At 42.2% G+C, this 22,767-nt stretch overlaps 1 protein-coding gene across 7 annotated transcripts in view; it reads left to right on the forward strand.

Moving 5' to 3' along the window:
- The window catches only part of RAPGEF4 (Rap guanine nucleotide exchange factor 4), a 250,177-nt gene that overhangs the window by 142,080 nt on the left and 85,330 nt on the right, over positions 1-22,767 (forward strand). For 5 of the 7 annotated variants that reach the window (XR_012849484.1, XM_075829468.1, XM_075829469.1 and 2 more), the window contains one exon: positions 11,462-11,523. Coding sequence is in view for 6 of the 7 variants with exons in the window: in XM_075829468.1 (XP_075685583.1) it covers positions 11,462-11,523 (62 nt within the window). In the remaining variant the exon portion in view is untranslated. Of the gene's footprint in view, positions 1-9,704; positions 10,042-11,461; positions 11,524-22,767 lie in introns of those variants that run through there. The other 2 variants (XM_075829472.1, XM_075829473.1) reach the window with 1 other exon arrangement.

Genomic DNA, 22,767 nt, shown 5'->3' on the forward strand with positions numbered 1-22,767 from the left:
GCATCTGTGAGATGTGCTGGAAAAACAAGTCCGATCCATGGAGGTGACGCCTCGCAATTTACAGAACATACAGGGATATCCACTGTATAGATGATAACTGGAACACTGACCGATCTAACAGTTATTACCTCTCCATATATGACAGAAACCCAACGGACCTGGTTAAAGTCAATGGGGTCTGTCACTAACGTAATTTTCGTTCTCCTATGAGGGAGGAGAAAAACGGAAATGGCAGACACAAATGTGAACAAAGAATAAAATAGACATGTCAGGAGATGTGTCAGGTCCTCTTTAACAAGCCATGAAATTTTCCAAAGTTATTTGCAAACATCACTGGGAAACACTGCACTTCACATCTGACAAAATAAAGTTGAGCACTTAAAGAGGCTCTGTCACCAGATTCTCTAACCCCTATCTCCTATTGCATGTGATCGGCGCTGCAATGTAGATAACAGTAACGTTTTGTTTTTTTAAAAACGTTCATTTTTGGCCAAGTTATGAGCAATTTTATATATATATGCAAATGAGCTTTGAAATGGACAACTGGGCGTTTTTATTTCGTTATGTCCAACTGGGCGTGTATTGTGTTTTTAACTGGGCGTGTTTATGTGTATGACGCTGACCAATCCGTGACCAGTCAGCATCATACACTCCTCTCCATTCATTTACAAGCAGCACAGCGTTCTTACTAAAACGATGTGCAGCCACATACACAAGTGTCCTGATAATGAATACACATGACATCCAGCCTGAACGTCATGTGTATTCAGAATCCTGACACTTCTGAATCTTTTCCGTGAGATTGCAGCAAGAGAAACGAAATCTCACGAGATTACGGAGCAAAACGAGATTTCGTTTCTCTTGCGAGTCAGAAGTGTCAGGATTCTGAATACACATGACGTCCAGACTGAATTTCATGTGTATTCATTATCAGGACACTTGTGTATCTGGCTGCACATCGTTCTAGTAAGAACGCTGTGCTGCTTGTAAATGAATGGAGATGAGTGTATGATGCTGACTGGTCACTGATTGGTCAGTGTCATACACATAAACACGCCCAGTTAAAAACAATACACGCCCAGTTGGACATAACGAAATAAAAACTCCCAGTTGTCCATTTCAAAGCTCATTTGCATATATATAAAATAGCTCATAACTTGGCCAAAAATGAACGTTTTTAAAAAAAAAACACGTTACTGTTCTCTACATTGCAGCGCCGATCACATGCAATAGGAGATAGGGGTTAGAGAATCTGGTGACAGAGCCTCTTTAATTGAGCTTGTAAATGGATTATACATTATCTGTGGTGTCTGTACCTTTAACCCCTTCCCTCTTTGGCTGCTTTTGACCTTCCTGACAGAGCCTCATTTTTCAAATCTGACATGTTTCACTTTATATGGTAATAACTCCGGAATGCTTTTACCTATCCAAGTGATTCTGAGATTGTTTTCTCGTGACACATTGGACTTTATGTTACTGGCAAAATTTGCCCGATACATTCAGTATTTAATTGTGAAAAACACCAAAAATTAGCGAAAAATTACAAAAATTTGCATTTTTCTCAATTTAAATGTATCTGCTTGTAAGACAGGCAGTTATACCACACAAAATTGTTGCTAATTAACATCCCCCATATGTCTACTTTAGATTGGCATAGTTTTTTGAACATCATTTTATTTTTCTAGGACGTTACAAGGCTTAGAACTTTAGCAGCAATTTCTCACATTTTCAAGAAAATTTCAAAATGCTATTTTTACAGGGGCCAGTTCAGTTGTGAAGTGGCTTTGAGGTCCTTAGATATTAGAAAACCCCTATAAGTCACCCCATTTTAAAAAATGCACCCCTCAAAGTATTCAAAACAGCATTTAGAAAGTTTCTTAACCCTTTAGACATTGCGCAGGAATTAAGGCAAAGTAGAGGTGAAATTTACAAAGTTCATTATTTTTTTCCAGAAATTCATTTTGAATCCATTTTTTTTGTACCACAGAATGTTTTACCCAAGAAATGCAACTCAATATTTATTGCCCAGGTTGTGCAGTTTGAGGAAATATCCCACATGTGGCCGTAGCATGCTACTGGACTGAAGCACCGGCCTCAGAAGCAAAGTAACACCTGGTGGATTTTGGGTCTCCTTTTTATTAGAATATATTTTAGGCACCATGTCAGGTTTGAACAGGTCTAGTGGAACTAAAACAGTGGAAACCCCCCAAAAGTGACCCCATTTGGGAAACTACACCCCTCGAGGAATTTATCTAGGGGTGTAGCAAGCATTTTGACCGGCCAGTTTTTTTGCAAAAATTTTTGGAACTAGGCCATGAAAATGAAAATCTAAATTTTTTCAAATAAAATGTAGGTTTAGCTAATTTTTTTTCATTTCCAAAAGAACTAAAGTAGAAAAAGCACCACAACATTTGTAGAGCAATTTCTCCCGAGTAAAACAATACCCCACATGTGGTAATAAACGGTTATTTGGAGACACACCAGGGCTTAGAATGGAAAGAGCGCCATTTGGCTCTTGGAGCTCAAATTTAGCAGGAATGGTTTGCGGAGGCCATGTCGCATTTGCAAAGCCCCCTAGGGGACAAAACAGTGGAAACCCCCAACAAGTGACCCCATTTTGGAAACTATACCCCTCGAGGAATTTATCTAGGGGTGTAGCAAGCATTTTGACTGGCCAGTTTTTTTGCAAAAATTTTTGGAACTAGGCCATGAAAATGAAAATCTACATTTTTTCAAATAAAATGTAGGTTTAGCAAATTTTTTTTCATTTCCACAAGGACTAAAGGAGAAAAAGCACCGCAAAATTTGTAAAGAAATTTCTCCCGAGTAAAACAATACCCCACATGTGGTAATAAACGGTTGTTTGGACACACGGCAGGGCTTAGAAGGGAAAGAGCGCCATTTGGCTCTTGGAGCTCAAATTTAGCAGGAATGGTTTGCGGAGGCCATGTCAAATTTGCAAAGCCCCCTAGGGGACAAAACAGTGGAAACCCCCAACAAGTGACCCCATTTTGGAAACTACACCCCATGAGGAAATTATCTAGGAGTACAGTGAGCAGTTTGACCCCACAGGTGTTTTACAGAACTTATTGTAAGTAGGCCGTAAAAATGAAAATCTACATTTTTTTAAATAAAATGTAGGTTTAGGTATTTTTTTTTTCATTTCCACAAGGACTGAAGGAGAAAAAGCACCATAAAATTAGTAAAGCAACTTCTCCCGAGTAAAACAATACCTCACATGTGGTCATAAACAGCTGTTTGGACACACGGTAGGGCTCAGAATGGAACTAGCACCATTTGGATTTTGGATAGTGCCTGGGCGCCATGTCACATTTGCTGAGCCCCTGTAGTACTAGTACAGTGGAAACACCCCAAAAGTGCCTCCATTTGGGAAACTGCACCCCCTGAGGAATCATCTAGGGGTATAGTGAAAATTTTGATCCCAAAGGTTTTTTGCTGCATTAATTAGAATTAAGCCATGAAAATTAAAAATATTTTTTTTTTCCAACAAGATGTAGTTTTAGATCAACATTTGTCATTTTTACAAGGAATAGAGAAGAAAAAGCACCCCAACATTTGTAAAGTAATTTCTCCCGAGTACGGTAACACCCCATATGTGGTTATAATCAGCTGTTTACATATATGGGAGCATTCAGAAGAAAAGGAGTGGTATTTGACTTTTGGAGCGTAGATTTTTCTGGAATGGTTTGCGGACGCCATGTTGCATTTGCAAAACCCCTGATGTACCAAACAAAAGTGACCCCGTTTTAGAAACTACACCCCTAAAGGCATTTATCAAGGGGTGTAGTGAGAATTTAGACTCCACAGGTGTTTTTCAGAAATGAATACGCAGTGGATTGTGCAAAGTGAAAATTGCAATTTCTCCACTGATCTGCCCATTCACCGCACAAGATGTTGTGCCCCTAGAGAATCTTACCCCATAAATTGTTAAGCGGGTTCTCCCGGGTATGGTAATGCCATACTTGTGGCCATAAATTGCTGTTTGGGCACGCTGTAGGGCTAAGAAGGGAAAGACCGCCATTTTGAGCATGGATTTTGCTTGGTAGTTTTGTTTGAGTTTTGCTGGTATTTCCGTTTATAATGTGGTGGCATATGTAATCTGTGCGGAGTATATCAGGGGTATATGTAATCTGTGCAGAGTATATGAGAGTATATGTAATCTGTGAGGAGTATATCAGGGTATATGTAATCTGTGCGGAGTATATCAGGGTATATGTAATCTGTGCAGAGTATATGAGAGTATATGTAATCTGTGAGGAGTATATCAGGGTATATGTAATCTGTGCGGAGTATATCAGAGTATATGTAATCTGTGCGGACAGGGGCGTAGCTAAAGGCTCATGGGCCCCGATGCAAAAATTCTTACTGGGCCCCCCCCCCGCGCAAACTTCTCATGGCCGACGGTCCGCAGCTTTCAGCTGCATCGCTGGGTCTCCTAAGTGACCCAACAATGCAGCACTAACAGCCGGGGCGTCACTAAGGCTGGGTTCACACACCCTATTTACGGACGTAATTCGGGCGTTTTAGCATTGAATTACGTCCGAAAATACGGCTCAAAAGCGTTGGCAAACATCTGCCCATTCATTTGAACGGGTCTTACGATGTTCTGTGCCGACGGTCATTTTTTTTTACGCGCCGCTGTCAAAAGGCGGCGCGTAAAAAAGACGCCCGCGTCAAAGAAGTGCCTGTCACTACTTCAGACATAAATGGAGCCGTTTTCCATGGACTCCATAGAAAAACAGCTCCAATTACGTCCGTAATGGACGCAGCGAAAGACGCCTGCACATGCCTTTACGGCTGAAATTACGGTGCTGTTTTCTCCTGAAAACAGCACCGTAATTTCAGCCGTAACGGACGCTGCCGTGTGAACATACCCTCAGGGCTTAAAATGTCAGGGGAAATAGCCCCAATACATATGTGTCTGCCCAAAAAAAAGTGTGTATATGAGACAGCATAGCATATCTATAGCACTACGACCCTATCAACTATGGATAGGATTAGATACAGTGGCTCAGCAGACAGTACCACACATGATAGGATTAGATACAGTGGCCCAGCAGACAGTATCACACATGATAGGATTAGATACAGTGGCCCAGCAGACAGTATCACACATGATAGGATTAGATACAGTGGCTCAGCAGACAGTATCACACATGATAGGATTAGATACAGTGGCCCAGCAGACAGTATCACACATGATAGGATTAGATACAGTGGCTCAGCAGACAGTACCACACATGATAGGATTAGATACAATGACTCAGCAGACAGTATCACACATGATAGGATTAGATACAGCGGCTCAGCAGACAGTATCACACATGATAGGATTAGATACAGTGGCTCAGCAGACAGTACCACACATGATAGGATTAGATACAGTGGCTCAGAAGGCAGTATCACACATGATAGGATTAGATACAGTGGCTCAGCAGACAGTATCACACATGATCGGATTAGATATAGGGCCCAGCAGACAGTATCACACATGATAGGATTAGATACAGTGGCCCAGCAGACAGTATCACACAAGATACGATTAGATACAGTGGCTCAGCAGACAGTATCACACATGATCGGATTAGATATAGGGCCCAGCAGACAGTATCACACAAGATACGATTAGATACAGTGGCCCAGCAGACAGTATCACACATGATTGGATTAGATACACAGCTCAGCACAGTATCACACATGATTGGATTAGATACAGGGCTCAGCAGACAGTATCACACATGATAGGATTAGATACAGTGGCCCAGCAGACAGTATCACACATGATTGGATTAGATACAGGGCCCAGCTCGCTGACATTGCGGCTCCAGCGCTGGACCCAGGATAGGTGAGAATAATAATTTTGCTTCTTTATGTGTTACTGATTATTATTGTGTGTTTTTTTTACAGGTTCGGTTGTTGGACTTCCGATACGAGGACTTCAATGACGGCGTTTTTTTTATTCTCAATAAAATGGTTAATGAGGGTTGTGTTTTTTTATTTCAATAAAACATTTTTTCTATGTGCTTGTATCTTTTTAAACTTTATTATCACCGCCTTAGTAATGGCCGCCGGCTGATTGACAACCTCCATTACTAAGGCGGGGCTTAATGTTAGCCGATGCAGAGGCTACACTAACCCCCATTATTACCCCGGTACCCACCGCCACCAGGAGTACTGGGAAGAGCCGGGTACGATCCAGTACCTGATCATCTGTAGTGACGGTCGACCACTGGGGTGGTGGCAGGCTGGTATTATCAGGAGGGGAAAGGCCAAAAACAGTGGCCCTTCCTACCCTGGTGATGCTAGGCTGCTCCTGCTTTATTGTATCTGGCTGGTTATGAAAAATGGGGGGGACCCCACATCGTTCTTTCCAATTATTATTTTTTTTTTTTTAAATGACGTGGGGTCCCCCACATTTTTCATAACCAGCCAGATACAATAAAGCAGCAGCAGCCTAGCATTACCAGGGTAGGAAGGGCCACTGTTTTTGGCCTTTCCCCTCCTGATAATACCAGCCTGCGGCCGCCCTAGTGCCCAACCATCACTGCAGATGGTCAGGTACTGGATCGTACCCGGCTCTTCCCAGCACCCCTGGTGGTGGTGGGTACCGGGGTAATAAAGGGGGTTAGTGTTCGCCTCTGCATCGGCTAACACTAAGCCCCGCCTTAGCAATGGATGCTGTCAATCAGCCGGCGGCCATTACTAAGGCGGTAGTAATATAGTTTAAAAAAACAAAGACATAGAAAAAATATTTTATTGAAATAAAAAAAAAACACACAGCCCTCATTAACCATTTTATTAATAAAAAAAAAGCCGTCGTCCGAAGTAGTCCTGGAATCCGACGTAGTCCAACGACCGAACCTGTAAGAAAACACACAAAAAACAATTAGTAACACGTGTGTTAGGCTTAGATACAGGGCCCATGTGTGATACTGTCTGTGGGACCCTGTATGTAAGCCTACCATAACGTAGGCTTAGATACAGGGTCCAGCAGACAGTAATCTTATACAGTATAAGATTACTGTGTGCTGGGGCCCTGTATCTAAACCTACCATGTGATTGGCTTATATACAGGGCCCATCAGACAGGATCACACATGGGCCATGTATCTAAGCCTACCATGTGATTGGCTTAGATACAGGGCCCAGCAGACAGGATCACGCATGGGCCATGTATCTAAGCCTACCATGTGATTGGCTTAGATAGAGGGCCCAGGAGACAGGATCACGCATGGGCCATGTATCTAAGCCTACCATGTGATTGGCTTAGATACAGGACCCAGCAGACAGGATCACACAATCTGTGATCCGGTCTCATGGGCCCCCTAAGCCTGCTACATCGTAGGCTTAGGGGTTGTGCAGTCCCTAAACATTGATGGCCTATCCTCAGGATAGGCCATCAATAGCTGATGTGTCTCCCGGGACCCGCAAATCAGCTGTTTTGAAGGGGCCGCAGCACTCGTACGAGAGCTGCTTCCCCTTCATTTCACTACTCGCTCACACTGTGAATCGCCGACACGGATTCACAGTGTGACCGGAATGAAGTGACAGGAATGAAGGGGAGCAGCTCTCGTACGAGTGCTGCGGCCCCTTCAAAACAGCTGATTGGCGGGTCCCGGGAGTCGGACCCCGCCAGTCAGGGCTAACCTTACCTTCCTCTTCGGCAGCGGCGGGAGTTCTGTCGTCTCGATGCTGTGCGCGGCACATAGCGTGGTGACGTCATGCGCTGCGCACAGCGCTTGACGTCAGGACCTCCGCTGCGATCCGGAACAGGAAGGTAAGTAAAGTATGTTACTATAGTAACAGGGGCCCGCGGCCCGAGTTACTATAGTAACTTTTTATTGATGTGGTGTGGGGGGCCGTGGGCCCCCTGGCTTCGGGGCCCGGTCGCAATTGCGACCGCTGCGACCCCTATAGCTACGCCAGTGTGTGCGGAGTATATCAGAGTATATGTAATCTGTGAGGAGTATATCAGGGTATATGTAATCTGTGGAGTACATCAGGGTATATGTAATCTGTGCGGAGTATATCAGAGGTATATGTAATCTGTGCGGAGTACATCAGGGGTATATGTAATCTGTGCGGAGTATATCAGGGGTATATGTAATCTGTGCGGAGTATATCAGGGGTATATGTAATCTGTGCGGAGTATATCAGAGGTATATGTAATCTGTGCGGAGTATATCAGGGGTATATGTAATCTGTGCGGAGTATATCAGGGGTATATGTAATCTGTGCGGAGTATATCAGGGTATATGTAATCTGTGCGGAGTATATCAGGGTATATGTAATCTGTGCGGAGTACATCAGGGCATAATAAGAGGGTATAATAATGGGGTAAATAATACAATTCTCCATAGATGTGTGTTACGATGTGAAGCAATCTGTTATGTGCAGGCCGGTGTCACACTGATAAACGGTTTTCTTTCTTATCCCCCTTTTGTAACACTCTGCACCTTTTGGGGACTTTTTCTCCTTCGTAGTTTGGGAAATACTGCTGGGAAAGTTTTGCGCTGGTATAATACGGGCGCCCTCGCTTCCAGCTTATGTGCTATGTCCCTTCCCTTTCCTAATTCTTAAATACTAGGGCCCTGAAACTGCAGGAATGTTCCCCTCCGGCCTGCGCATTGAGATGTTTTTCATCACCGCATTACTAGTGCCATAACTTTTTTATTTTTCAGTTGATTGAGCGGTGTGCGGGCTCTTTTTTTGCGAGACGGGCTGTAGATTTCATTGGTATCATTTTGGAACACATACGACTTTTTGATCACTTTTTATTCCATTTTTTGGTAAAGGAAGTTACCAAAAACAAGCAATTCTGGAATCGTTTTTTATTGTTTTTTTTATCGGCATCCACAGTGCTCCCTAAATTACATGTTAGCTTTATTCTGCGGGTCGATACGATTACGGCGATACCAAATTTATATAGTTTTTTTTATGTATTGCGGCTTTTGCACAACAAAATCACTTTTTTTATAAAATCATTTGTTTTCTGTCTCGCCATATTCTAAGACCCATAACTTTTTTATTTTTGCGTGTACAAAGCGGTATCAGGGATTATTTTTTCCGGGACGGATTGTCGTTTTTATTAGTACTATTTTGGAGTAAATGTGACTTCTTGATCACTTTTTCTAGCATTTTTTGGAAGGAGATGTGACCTAAAAACAAAGATTCTGGCGTTGTTTTTCATGTGTTTTTTTTTACGGCGTTCACCGTGCGGGATAAATTACATAATAGTTTTGTAGTTTGGGTCGTTACGGACGCGGCGATACCAATTATGTATAGTTTTTTTTTATTTTTACGGTTTTTCCCATAATAAAAGACTTACTATGGGAAAAAAAGTCAGTTTAGCTTTATTTTTATTTGAAATGTGTGTGTTTTTATTGTTTTACCACATTTTTATTAACTTTTTTTTACTTTTTTTACTTGTCCCACTAGGGGACATGAGGGCCTGATGCCCCGATCGCTACTCTAATACACTGCACTACATACGTAGTGCAGTGTATTAGCGCTGTCAGTTATTCACTGACAGCAAGCCTATGAGGACTCGCCGAAGGCGGGTCCTCATCGGCTCCCGTACAAGGCAGACTCGGACGCCATTTTCTGGCGTCCGATTGCCACAGCAACCCAGCGATTGCATCACTGGGTTGCCGATCGGGTGAAAACCTATCAGATGCTGCGCTCTATTGAGCGCAGCATCTGAGGGGTTAATCTGCCGGATCGGAGAATAGCTCCGGTCCTGGCAGTTACAGGAGGGTGCCAGCTGTATAATACAGCTGTCACCCCGCGGTGATGGTGCCGGCTCTGCTTCTGAGCCCGCACAATCACTGCGCCGTACATGTACGGCGCTTTGCGGGAAGCACCTCCCGGCAGCGCCGTACATGTACGGCGCATGTCGGGAAGGGGTTAAGCGACTAAATGTTTTCTGGTAGAGAAAGCTGGCGATTGGTGTGTAGATGAGACGCTCCATGTTAGACAAGAGTCGAGAGCCATGAAAAACAGAATCTGAGCTCTCCGGAGGGTAATGTGTGACTTTGACTGAACAATACCTGGCTGTAATTTATTGTGCAATACTTACAGTATATTCAACTCAAGTCTTGGTCTCTTTCTTCATAGCTATTAAAAGCGCTACAAAATATTTACAGGATTAGCACAGATTATTTAGAAGACTTATGTGGGGCATAATTATAGCAAAAATTGGCCTAAGGTCAGCACAGGGGCACACAAATATGGACTGTCCTTACACAGGTCATAGAACAGGCTGGTCTTTTTTTATATAGGGTTTTAAAACTGCACAATAAAGAACTTGCTTACTTTAAAGAGGACCTGTCATTTCTCCTGACATGTCTGTTTTAGTAAATAATTGTATTCCCTTTAAAATAACAATTCTGAAGCATTTCTTCTTAGAACTCTATGTTGTGCCATTCCTCTGTTATTCCTCCTACAAATTTATGAATAAACTTTGTGTTACCAGTTGGGGGTGTGTCCTTACACTGTCCAATCAGTGCTCCTAGTCTCAGACATTGTAGGGACACACCCCTTTCATAAAGGGATTGGTAACACCCAGTTGTGAATTTATTCATACATTTTTAGGAGGAGTAATAGAGACAAGACACAACAGAAAGTTTAAGAAAAGATGCTGAAGTATTGCAATTTTTTTTTAGGGAATTCAAGTATTCACTAAAACGAACATGTCAGAAGAACGGACAGGTCCTCTTTAAGGGTTCACATGCGGCATATTGGTTGAAGAGTTTTCTGCGATTGTTCCATTAATCTGAATGCATGAAACAGATTTTCTGGAATAAATCTGCCATGTGTGAACATACCCTAAAACAGATGACCATATAAGAAGTTGCTTTTCTGATATTAAGCCCCAGTGTGCAGAAATAATTGCTGTTTTGCGTACTATGGAGATATTTTTATGTCCACCTTTTAATACTAGTTACTTCACATTGTGGCTTAAAGTGACTAATGCTCAAACAGGTCAGGGGTCACCAACTAGGGCACTAAACCTAGTGGTGTCAGGGATTGATTAAAAAAAGATCTAATTTATACAAGATGAGAGCGTTTCTATAGGGGTGGTCACAGTTGCTATTGGGCTGGACTGAGTCCCAAGCTGCCTGAGGGTCTCATTACCTGACATTAACAGAGTATCCATCTTTACATGACCTGGCAAGGACACTCCTCTTACCCCAAATAGAACCATTTGACATTAAGTTGGAAACTTGCTCTTGACTTTCTTGTATAGTAAAAATATTGTCTGAATGGTCAAATTTTAATGAAAATGGCAAAACAAAAATACTAAGTAGGACAGATCACCGTAGAAGAACTTCGAACCTAAACAAAAGATTTCCTTACTGTTCAAATATTTTTAAAGCCTCATGTAGAATTACATCCTCCTTTCACCTGATCTCTGTAACAAGTGTTTCATCTTCTTCTAGGAATATCTGACAGAGAAAACATGAATAGTGGCATGTCCTCAGGATCGAAAAACTGTAACAAGGTAAAGAAGCATTTTTTATTTCATAACACTGTTATATTATAAAAGCATAAAATTACAACTTTCATTCACATAGCATGAAAGACTTTTAAAGGGTCATCCAGCTTAGACAACCCATTCTGACATTACGGACCTTCTTGTTGCTGGGAACTAAAATGTTGCTAATTTTGCCTGTGCCGCAAAGAGGACAAAACACTCTATGAAGGATGTCGATGGTGTCCATTGTTTTTAAAGGGCAATCTGTGCTCCCCCAGTTCCTAAAGTAAAATATAAAGGAATACTCTGGGCTAAATGTATACACTGTGTTATGGGTGGAGCAGAGCCTGAGGGGGAGGTGCATGAGGGATTCTCCAATTTGTATTCTTTGAATTCCTTTGTCATGCACCTCCCCCTCAGGGCCTGCTCCAGGCATAACAGAGTGTATCAGATTTGCCTGGAGTGTTCCTTTAATGCAGTTTTAGCAAATAGAATTAAACATATCTACTACTCAGCCCCTTCCCTTTTCCAGCAGGCAGAATAGGGCATATGATAATGGGTTAAATAAATATTATTGTAAGTTCATGTATAAACTTATAGATAAGCAGGGGCGTAACTAGGAAAGACTGGGCCCCATAGCCAACTCTTGACTGGGCCCCCCCAGGTGCCATATGCAGCCCCCCTTATAGATAGTGCCCCCTGTAGATTGTGCCATACAGCCTCCCCTGTAGACAGTGCTATACAGCCCCGCCTGTAGACAGTGTCACGCCCCACTTTAGATAGCGCCCCCCACCTCCCGCTTGTAGATAGTTCCATACAGCCCCCTGTAGATATCGCCATAAAGCCCCCCTGTATATAGCGCCATAGAGCTCTCCCTGTATATAGTGCCACACAGCGCCCTCCCTTGTATATAGTGCCACACAGCCCCCCCTTAGTAGATAGTGCCACACACAGACCCCTGTAGATTTAGCCACAGCCCTCCCCCTTGTAAATAATGCCATACAGCCCCCCTAGTAGATAGTGCCACACAGCCTTCCTTAGTAGTGCCACATAGCCCCCCTTAGTAGTGCCACACAGCCCTTTGTATATAGTTCCACACAGCCCCACCTTGTATATAGTGCCACACAGCCCCCCAAGTAGTATAAGGCAATGGCGCATCCGAGAAAGTTGTATTAGCCAGGGTGATGTCAATAAAACATGGAAAGGTGGGTTTGGAGGCAGGAATATGTGTCTCTTCAGGATAGCGACACTGCCCCATGACCCTTTAATGAGTAATTAGCTTATAGTGTGCGCCGTTTTAAAAGTTGATTTTATAGATTTTGCTGCATCTGAATAAAACATACATTTGGAAATATTGTCAGGTCATGTATTATCGCATGGTGGCGGTTCAACGGGTTAAAACTACCAGACAGGTTCCCATTAAATATTCAATGAATTGAAAACAATTCCATCTGCCCTTCAATTTTGTTATTATAAATATATCCCATATAATTACAGCTCCAGAACCAATCTCATACATATATACAGTACCATAACCAAGCACATACATATATACAGTACCAAAACCAAGCTCATATATATAGACAGACCAGAACCAAGCTCATACATATACAGTGAAGGAAATAAGTATTTGATCCCTTGCTGATTTTGTAAGTTTGCCCACTGTCAAAGACATGAACAGTCTAGAATTTTTAGGCTAGGTTAATTTTACCAGTGAGAGATAGATTATATAAAAAAAAAAAAAAGAAGATCACATAGTCAAAATTATATATATTTATTTGCATTGTGCACAGAGAAATAAGTATTTGATCCCTTTGGCAAACAAGACTTAATACTTGGTGGCAAAACCCTTGTTGGCAAGCACAGCAGTCAGATGTTTTTTGTAGTTGATGATGAGGTTTGCACACATGTTAGATGGAATTTTGGCCCACTCCTCTTTGCAGATCATCTGTAAATCATTAAGATTTCGAGGCTGTCGCTTGGCAACTCGTATCTTCAGCTCCCTCCATAAGTTTTCGATGGGATTAAGGTCTGGAGACTGGCTAGGCCACTCCATGACCTTAATGTGTTTCTTTTTGAGCCACTCCTTTGTTGCCTTGGCTGTATGTTTCGGGTCATTGTCGTGCTGGAAGACCCAGCCACGAGCCATTTTTAATGTCCTGGTGGAGGGAAAGAGGTTGTCACTCAGGATTTGACGGTACATGGCTCCATCCATTCTCCCATTGATGCGGTGAAGTAGTCCTGTACCCTTAGCAGAGAAACACCCCCAAAACATAATGTTTCCACCTCCATGCTTGACAGTGGGGACGGTGTTCTTTGGGTCATAGGCAGCATTTCTCTTCCTCCAAACACGGCGAGTTGAGTTAATGGCAAAGAGCTCAATTTTAGTCTCATCTGACCACAGCACCTTCTCCCAATCACTCTCAGAATCATCCAGATGTTCATTTGCAAACTTCAGATGGGCCTGTACATGTGCCTTCTTGAGCAGGGGAACCTTGCGGGCACTGCAGGATTTTAATCCATTACGGCGTAATGTGTTACCAATGGTTTTCTTGGTGACTGTGGTCCCAGCTGCCTTGAGATCATTAACAAGTTCCCCCCGTGTAGTTTTCGGCTGAACTCTCACCTTCCTCAGGATCAAGGATACCCCACGAGGTGAGATTTTGCATGGAGCCCCAGATCGATATCGATTGACAGTCATTTTGTATGTCTTCCATTTTCTTACTATTGCACCAACAGTTGTCTCCTTCTTGCGTCTTACTTATGGTTTTGTAGCCCATTCCAGCCTTGTGCAGGTCTATGATCTTGTCCCTGACATCCTTAGAAAGCTCTTTGGTCTTACCCATGTTGTAGAGGTTAGAGTCAGATTGATTAATTGAGTCTGTGGACAGGAGTCTTTTATACAGGTGACCATTTAAGACAGCTGTCTTTAATGCAGGCACCAAGTTGATTTGGAGCGTGTAACTGGTCTGGAGGAGGCTGAACTCTTAATGGTTGGTAGGGGATCAAATACTTATTTCTCTGTGCACAATGCAAATAAATATATATCATTTTGACAATGTGATTTTCTGTTTTTTTTTTAAATATAATCTATCTCTCACTGTTAAAATTAACCTAGCCTAAAAATTCTAGACTGTTCATGACTTTGACAGTGGGCAAACTTAAAAAATCAGCAAGGGATCAAATACTTATTTCCTTCACTGTATACAACACCAGAACCAAGCTCATACATATATACGGCACGAGAGCCAAGCTCAATAGATATATACATCACCAGAACCAAGCTCAGTACATAAATACAGCACTAGAACCAAGCTCTGACATATATACAGTACCAGAACAAAGCTCAATACATATATACAGCATCAGAACCAAGCTCATACGTATATACAGTACCAGAACCAAGCTCAATACATATATACAGCATCAGAACCAAGTTCATACATATATACAGCTCCAGAACCAAGCTCATACATATATACAGTACCACAACCAAGCTCAGTACATAAATACAGCACTAGAACAAAGCTCATACATATATACGGCACGAGAGCCAAGCTCAATACATATATACAGCACCAGAACCAACCTCACTACATAAATACAGCACCAGAACCAAGATCTGACATATATACAGTACCAAGCTCAGTACATATATACGGCACGAGACCCAAGCTCAATACATATATACAGCACCAGAATCAACCTCAGTACATAAATACAGCACTAGAACCAAGCTCAGTACATATATACATCCCCAGAACAAAGCTCAGTACATATATACAATACCAGAACCAAGGTCAGTACATATATACAATACCAGAACCAAGATCAGTACATATATACAATACCAGAACCAAGATCAGTACATAAATACAGCCTCAGAACCAAGCTCAGTACATATATACATCCCCAGAACCAAGCTCAGTACATATATACAGCACCGAAACCATGCTCAGTACATAAATACAGCCCCAGAACCAAGCTCAGTACATATATACAACACCAGAACCAAGCTCAGTACATATATACAGTCCCAGAACTAAGCAAAGTACATATATACAACACCAGAACAAATACAGCACAATTTAGTGCAACCCCTGCAGTATAGGTTTGTACGGCGTAAAACAACAGCTCCCAGCATGGCCCGAACAATGGTACGGATATGCTGGAAGGTGCTGTTTCACAAAAAAATCATACCCCCATCATCTCGCGGCAGATCATACAGTGACTACTGTACTGATTAGAGGCAGAATAAACATTTACATTAAGTAACTCACCGATGACATCTCAGATTCTAGTTCTTTTTCTCTTTTCTTCTCCCTCTGGTCCAGACCTCTATGATGGATGTCTCCCGGCCACAACCCATTTGTGCAGTTTTCCGCTCAGAAGTCTTCAGCTTCTCACATTGAAAATATTTCTGCACCTATAAACAAAGATAAAATTCTCAGCACCTCTAAATATAATAGCGCCATACACTGCACCTCTAACTATAAAAGAGCCATACACTGTGTCCCTGATTATAATAGTGCCATACACTATGTCCCACACACACACACACACACACACACACACACACACACACACACCGTGCCCCTTGTAAATAGTGCCCCCATAGACCCCTGTAGATAGTGACCCCCATAGAGCCTCTGTAGATAGTTCCCTACATAGAAGCCCCTGTAGATAGTGCCCCACATAGAGCCCTCTGTAGATAGTGCCCCACATATGGACTCCAGAGCTGCAAGGCAATAGTGCTAACCACTGAGCCACCGTGCTGCCCTACATATAGCTTCCCCTATATATAGTGCTCCACGTATAGCCCACCTCTGTAGATAGTGCCCTACATTTAGCCCCCCTGTAGATAGTGCCCCACGGGTAACCCACCCCTGTATAGAGTGTTCCACATATAGCCCATTCCTGTAGATAGTGCCCTACAAATAGCTCCCCCTGTATATAGTGTCCCACATATAGCCCACCCTTGTAGACAGTGCTCCACAGACAACCCACCCCTGTATATAGTGTCCCACATATAGCCCTCCCCTATAGATATTGCCCTACATATAGCTCCCCCTATAGATAGTGCTCCACATATAGCCCACCCCTGTTTATTGTGTCCCAAATATAGCCCACCCCTGTAGATAGTGCCCTACATATAGCTCCCCCTGTATATAGTGATTCACATCCCCACATATAGACCCCCCCTGTAGATAGAGCCCCCACTGTAGATAATGCCACTCGCAGTTTTAGTAGAAAAAAAACAAATCTTTATATACTCACCCTGATCCCGTTCCCGCGCCGTCCGGTGTCAATGCAGATCTGCTCTCTTCTGGAGCTGAACGACGAAAGCGACGCGTCGTTGAAAGGCGCTGATTGGCAGGGCAGAATGACTTGCCCCGTCAATCAGTGGCTTTCAACCACGGAAGCGGCGTGATGACGTGATTGCGCCGCTAGCGTCGTTGAAAGGCGCTGATTGGCGGGGCAACTCATTTTGCCAGGCCAATCAGCGTCATTGTAAGGCGCTAAAAGGTCGGACACAGAACGTGCCCGGCCATTCAGCGCTAATGCATGTATTTGCACCTGCCTGCTATAGACGCACGTACAATTACTCCAAGAGGGGGTGGCTGTCGCTGGCACCGGGGGCCCCCTCCGGTCCTATCGACGCCACCTGGTCCATAATTGTTAGAGCCTAGGCGGAGCGGGCCCCGTTGTAGCGTCGCTATCACTGTAGCAGCCATAACGGATGCTAGCGGTGCCACCGGGAATATTGGGGGGGCGTGTCGGCAGGTGGCACGGGCCCCCTCATGCCTCGGGCCTTGTAGCAGCCGCTACGGCTGCTACAGCGGTAGTTACGCCACTGGATAAGTAAATATAGTGGCATTGATTCCAAAAATCAAGATGCTTAGACGCTTTAAATACCTATACATGTATTTGCCTATTATTGCTTCATGAACGAACAAAGATAAAAAATGTGGCCTTTTAAAGGCATTATATTGTCCTTTTTAGGCCAGTAACACACACCTTTGATGCAGTTTTTGTGTCAGTTTTTGGTTCTGTTTTTTTAGCCAAACACTGAAGTGAACACGAGAAAGTTGATGCATCAGTCTTTTCTTTATACCTTTACTTCCTTTTGGATCTACTTCTGGCTTTGACTAAAAAAAATAGAGCCTAAAACTGCATCAAAACTGTGTGTGTGATCATGGCCTTATGAAATATAGGAACAATCAAAAATATAATACTTATTTTTGAAAACATTAATGGCAGAAAAAGCGGCACGTTTTCACCCTGATTTTGTGTAAAATTGCGGTCAAAAACACAATTTAACTGCAGCATGAGGTTTCTATTGAACCCAACGGTATGAATTATGGCTTTATTTCAAATACGTTATGTTACATTGCATTTATTTGAAAAAAATCATACGTTTATTTTGATATCCTAGTAGCAGAAAGACATACGTCAATACTTTATTGAATATATTTATTTTGAAACTGTAAATTAAATTGTACAGTAAGTTACTGAGGAACAAAAACCCAACGCTCATGAAAAGGGTTAATGCAGTCCGTTAGCTTTCCCTTGTATATACGGGAAATAAATCTGGTTCTTATCTGGCAAACATGCTGTTTGAGGATGCTTATTAGATATATTCCTTTATGATCCTGAGGTAAAACCTTATGGCTTTCATAACTATTTTTATGTTCTCTTAGATATTACTAGCTTTTGTTCAATGTGTTTTAGTATTCCTGTTGTACTTTTAGACGTTGGAACAGTTCCTATTTTTACCTAAAATGTTACTCTTAGTGTCACTATTATTATGATTATTAATAATAATGAATAACCGTAAAATAAAAAATTCTCTAGAACTGTGCGCTGTACATAGTTGCCAACCTCATTTGGGCGCTGCGTAGTAAACCTGGCCCTTCAATAGATGGTTCATTACAGTAACAACTCAAATCCTCTAGCTAGCTTCTTGACAAAAAATGATCTGTCAAAAAGAAATAAAATAATGTAAAAAAACAATACAAGTGGTTAGGCGATTGAAACAAATTAGGATACATTGGAATTTACTTTCTGTATTAACAGATCTCTCCTGCATGTAAAAGAGCACTTCCAAAAATATCTTTCAGGAATGGTTTACTCAGCACTGCAATATGGACTGTATACTGGAATTTTTTATGTGGTTTGTGCAGCAGCTCAGTTTATAGACAGTCCAAATTAAAGAGAACCTGTCACTATTAACTGTAGAACCTAGCCACTATAATTATAATAATTAAATTATAATAAATTTGTTGGGGCGTTGTGGCGCCACTCCCTTTTGGTAAACCATGCCCCTTTCCATAAAAGTGTCGATGGTGGCACAAAAAGGCCAAAAGTCGCTATTTGCAATGCGTAGAAAGGTTCATAAATTCCCCCTATGTCTTTGTTTGCATACTAATTGGGTCTTGCATTATTCTTTATTGTTGTCACATCTACAAAGTGCTAGTTGACCATATACATACTTGGCATGGCTATTTTCCTGCTTAGGTTAGCTTTCGACAATTTTCTACCAACTGTCGTGACACAAATGGGAGTAACAGAAACCAACCAGAGGCAGAAATCTGTGGAAAAGTCTTTTTTTGTGCAGTCACTTAAATGTGGGGAGGGAGGGTTGTCTACAAATAGCTCCCTCACCTAAGAAAAAGTCCAGCGCAGGCCACAGATCAAGGCAGAGATCATTTGCCAATTGTCATCCACCATTTTAGTGTTTTAACTTATATCATTGTAATTCGGAATGAAAACCTTTCCAAATAAAACATGAATTAAAGGGGCATTCAGAAAACAGACCTGTATACGGTATCTTTCGGGTATAGCCAGCTTTAACCCTTTCAGGACCTAGACCATCGATGCCTCAATGACCAGACCTAAATTTTAAGTTTTAGCATACATTCTTTTACACAGTCATAACTTTTTAACTAAATTTTTTTAGATTTTTTTTTTTTTATCTAACTAACCTACTATTCCTGGCTGCCTATTCTTACACTAAGGGGCACAGGGAATACAAAGTACATACTTTCTATATACTTTGTAAAAGTGTGTATGTGTATGTATGTATGTATGTGTGTATATATATAGTTTGCAATGTTCCTTGGTTTCAAACACTTTTCTTCTGTCTTCTCTCAAACTTTTCAGAGATCACAATGATTCGTAAATCATGGCGATCACATGCTAGACGAACCAATTGGGCTGGTTGGAGAATTCTGTAATTCAAGATCTCAGACAAAACTTAATTTATGTCAGTGGTTCTGAATTGCAATAATCGGTCGGATTGAACAATTATATTCAGTATATTCCTCATTACAACATTTTACAGTTTGAAAATATGGATATTTTCTCCTTTTAAATTGCTGTAAAATTCATTAAAATGCAATTGGCCTGAATGTGTAATATTAACCCGTTAGTGACCGCCCCATCGTGTTTTTACGGAGGCCACTAACGGGCTTTATTCCGATGCATAGGCCTATTTACGGCGCTGCATCGGAATAAATAAACAGAGCAGGGAGCCGTTAAATGTCCCTGTTCTCAGCTACCAGAGGTAGCAGAGGGCTGGGGGCGTCCCTGCTCTAACGGGTGAGATCGATATCAGTATCGATCTCACCCGTTTAACCCCTCAGATGCGGCGCTCAATAACGAGTTGTTTTGGAGAGAGGGAGGGAGCTCCCTCTCATCCCACTGACACCCGGCGATAAGATCGCCGAGTGTCTGTGTCTCCGATGGCATCCGGGGGTCTAATAAAGGCCCCCAGGTCTGCCTGTAGTGTATGCCCGCTAGGCCATGACAGAGGCATGTCCTAGCAGATGCCTGTCCGTTTTACACGGACAGGCATAATACACTTCAATACAGAAGTATTGCAGTGTATTATAAATGCGATCGGATGATCGCATAGTGAAGTCCCCTAATAGGACTAGTGAAAGAGTAAAAAAAAAAAATTTATGTAACGTTTTAAAAAAAAAAAAAAGGAAAACCCACTTTTTCCCCTTACAAACTGCTTTATTATTAAAAAACAAAATAAAGTAAAAAAGTTACACATTTGGTATCGCCGCGTCCATAACGACCCCAACTATAAAGTTATTACATCATTTAACCCGCACAGTGAACGTCGTAAAAAATTAAATAAAAAACAATGCAAAAATTGCTGTTTTCTTTGAATCCAGCCTTAACCCCTTCCCGCTCCTTGACGTACTATTACGTCATGGCAGCTGTATCGTTCGCGCTCCATGCCGTAATAGTACGTCTCGGGAGTAACGGCCGTTTCGGCCGTCCTCCCGACACATACAGGAGCTGTGACGCTGCTGTCTTGTTCAGCAGCTGTCACAGCTCCTACAGCGGGGACCGATCGCTGTGTCCCCGCTGATTAACCCCTTAAAAGCCGCGTTCTATAGAGATCGCGGCTTTTTAGGGGTTAAGCTGCCATCGCCGGCCTGCTACGCGATAGCGGCCGGCGATGGTGACTATGGCAACCGGACACCAAACAATGGCGTCCGGCTATGCCATAGACGGAAGCCTAGTGGGTCCTGACAACGTCAGGACCCACTATGCTTGCTGTCAGTGAGTAGCTGACAGTTCTAATACACTGCACTACGCATGTAGTGCAGTGTATTAGAATAGCGATCAGGGCCTCCTGCCCTCAAGTCCCCTAGTGGGACAAAGTAATAAAGTAAAAAAAAAGTTAAAAAAAGATGTGTAAAAATAAGAAAATAAAAGTTTTAAAAGTAATAAAAGTAAAAGTCCCACTTTTTCCCTTATCAGTCCTTTATTATTAATAAAAATATATAAACAAACAAATAAACTATACATAATTGGTATCGCCGCGTCCGTAACGGCCTGAACTACAAAATTATTTTGTTATTTATCCCGCACGGTGAACGCCGTAAAAAAAAATATTAATAAACCGTACCACAATCACAATTGTTTGGTCACTTCACCTCCCAAAAAATGGAATAAAAAGAGATCAAAAAGTCGCATGTACCTAAAAATGGTACTGATCGAAACTACAGTTCGTTACGCAAAAAATAAGTCCTCGCACGGCTTTATTGATTGAAAAATAAAAACGTTCTGGCTCTTAGAATAAGGTAACACAAAAAGTGAATGATTGTTTACAAAACGTATTTTATTGTGCAAACGCCATAAGACATAAAAAAAAACTATAAACATCTGGTATCGCCATAATCGTATCGCCCCGCAGAATAAAGTTAATATATCATTTATAGCGCACGGTGAACGCTGTAAAAAAAAAAGTATACAAAAACAATAGTAGAATTGCTGTTTATTAGTCACCACGCCACCTAAAAATGGAATAAAAACTGATCAAAAAGCCGCATGCACCCCATGAAAACTACAATGGATTCCTCAAGGGGTCTAGTTTCCAAATTGGGGTCACTTTTGGGGGGTTTCCAATGTTTTGGCACCACAAGACCTCTTCAAACCGGACATGGTGCCTAATAAAAAAGAGGGCTCAAAATCCGCTAGGTGCTCCTTTGCTTCGGAGGCCGGTGCTTCAGTCCATTACCGCCCGAGGGCCACATGTGGGATATTTCTCAAAACTGCAGAATCTGGGCAATAAGTATTGAGTTGCGTTTCTCTGATAAATCCTTTTGTGTTATAAAAAAAATGGTATAAAAAGAGTAAATTTCACCTCTACTTTGCTCTAAATTTCAGTGAAACACCTAAAGGGTTCATAAACTTTCTAAATGCTGTTGTGAATACTTTGAGGGGTCTAGTTTCTAAAATGGGGTGTTTGATAGGGGTTTCTAATATATGGGCCCCTCAAAGCAACTTCTGAACTGAACTGGAACCTAAAAAAATAAATAAATGAGGCAATACTTCGCTTCTTACATTATACTGATAATGAGCAGTGCCCACTCCGAGATCGCCCCAGTTTTGACCGTTTGTATAAACGGAGACCCCTATTAGACCGTTCCAGTGCCCGGTTTTCCCAAGCATACACCCCTGAGAAGTGTATTTCTATTGATGAGTCCCTGGTACATTTTAAAGGGAGGGTTCAATTCCGCCAGTACCTGCCAGGTAAGAGGGCAAGGTATGGCGTGAAGATGTATGAGCTGTGCGAGAGTGCATCAGGGTATACCTACAGGTTTAGGATATATGAAGGAAAGGCCACCCCCAAACCAGACTGCATCCTGGACTACAATAGGTACATGGGAGGGATGGACTTGTCAAATCAAGTCCTGAAGCCCTACAGCGCCATGCGGTGTGGTATAAGAAGCTGGCCGGGCACATCAT

This window comes from Rhinoderma darwinii, chromosome 6 (assembly GCF_050947455.1).
Source record: "Rhinoderma darwinii isolate aRhiDar2 chromosome 6, aRhiDar2.hap1, whole genome shotgun sequence".
Lineage (NCBI taxonomy): Eukaryota > Metazoa > Chordata > Amphibia > Anura > Rhinodermatidae > Rhinoderma > Rhinoderma darwinii.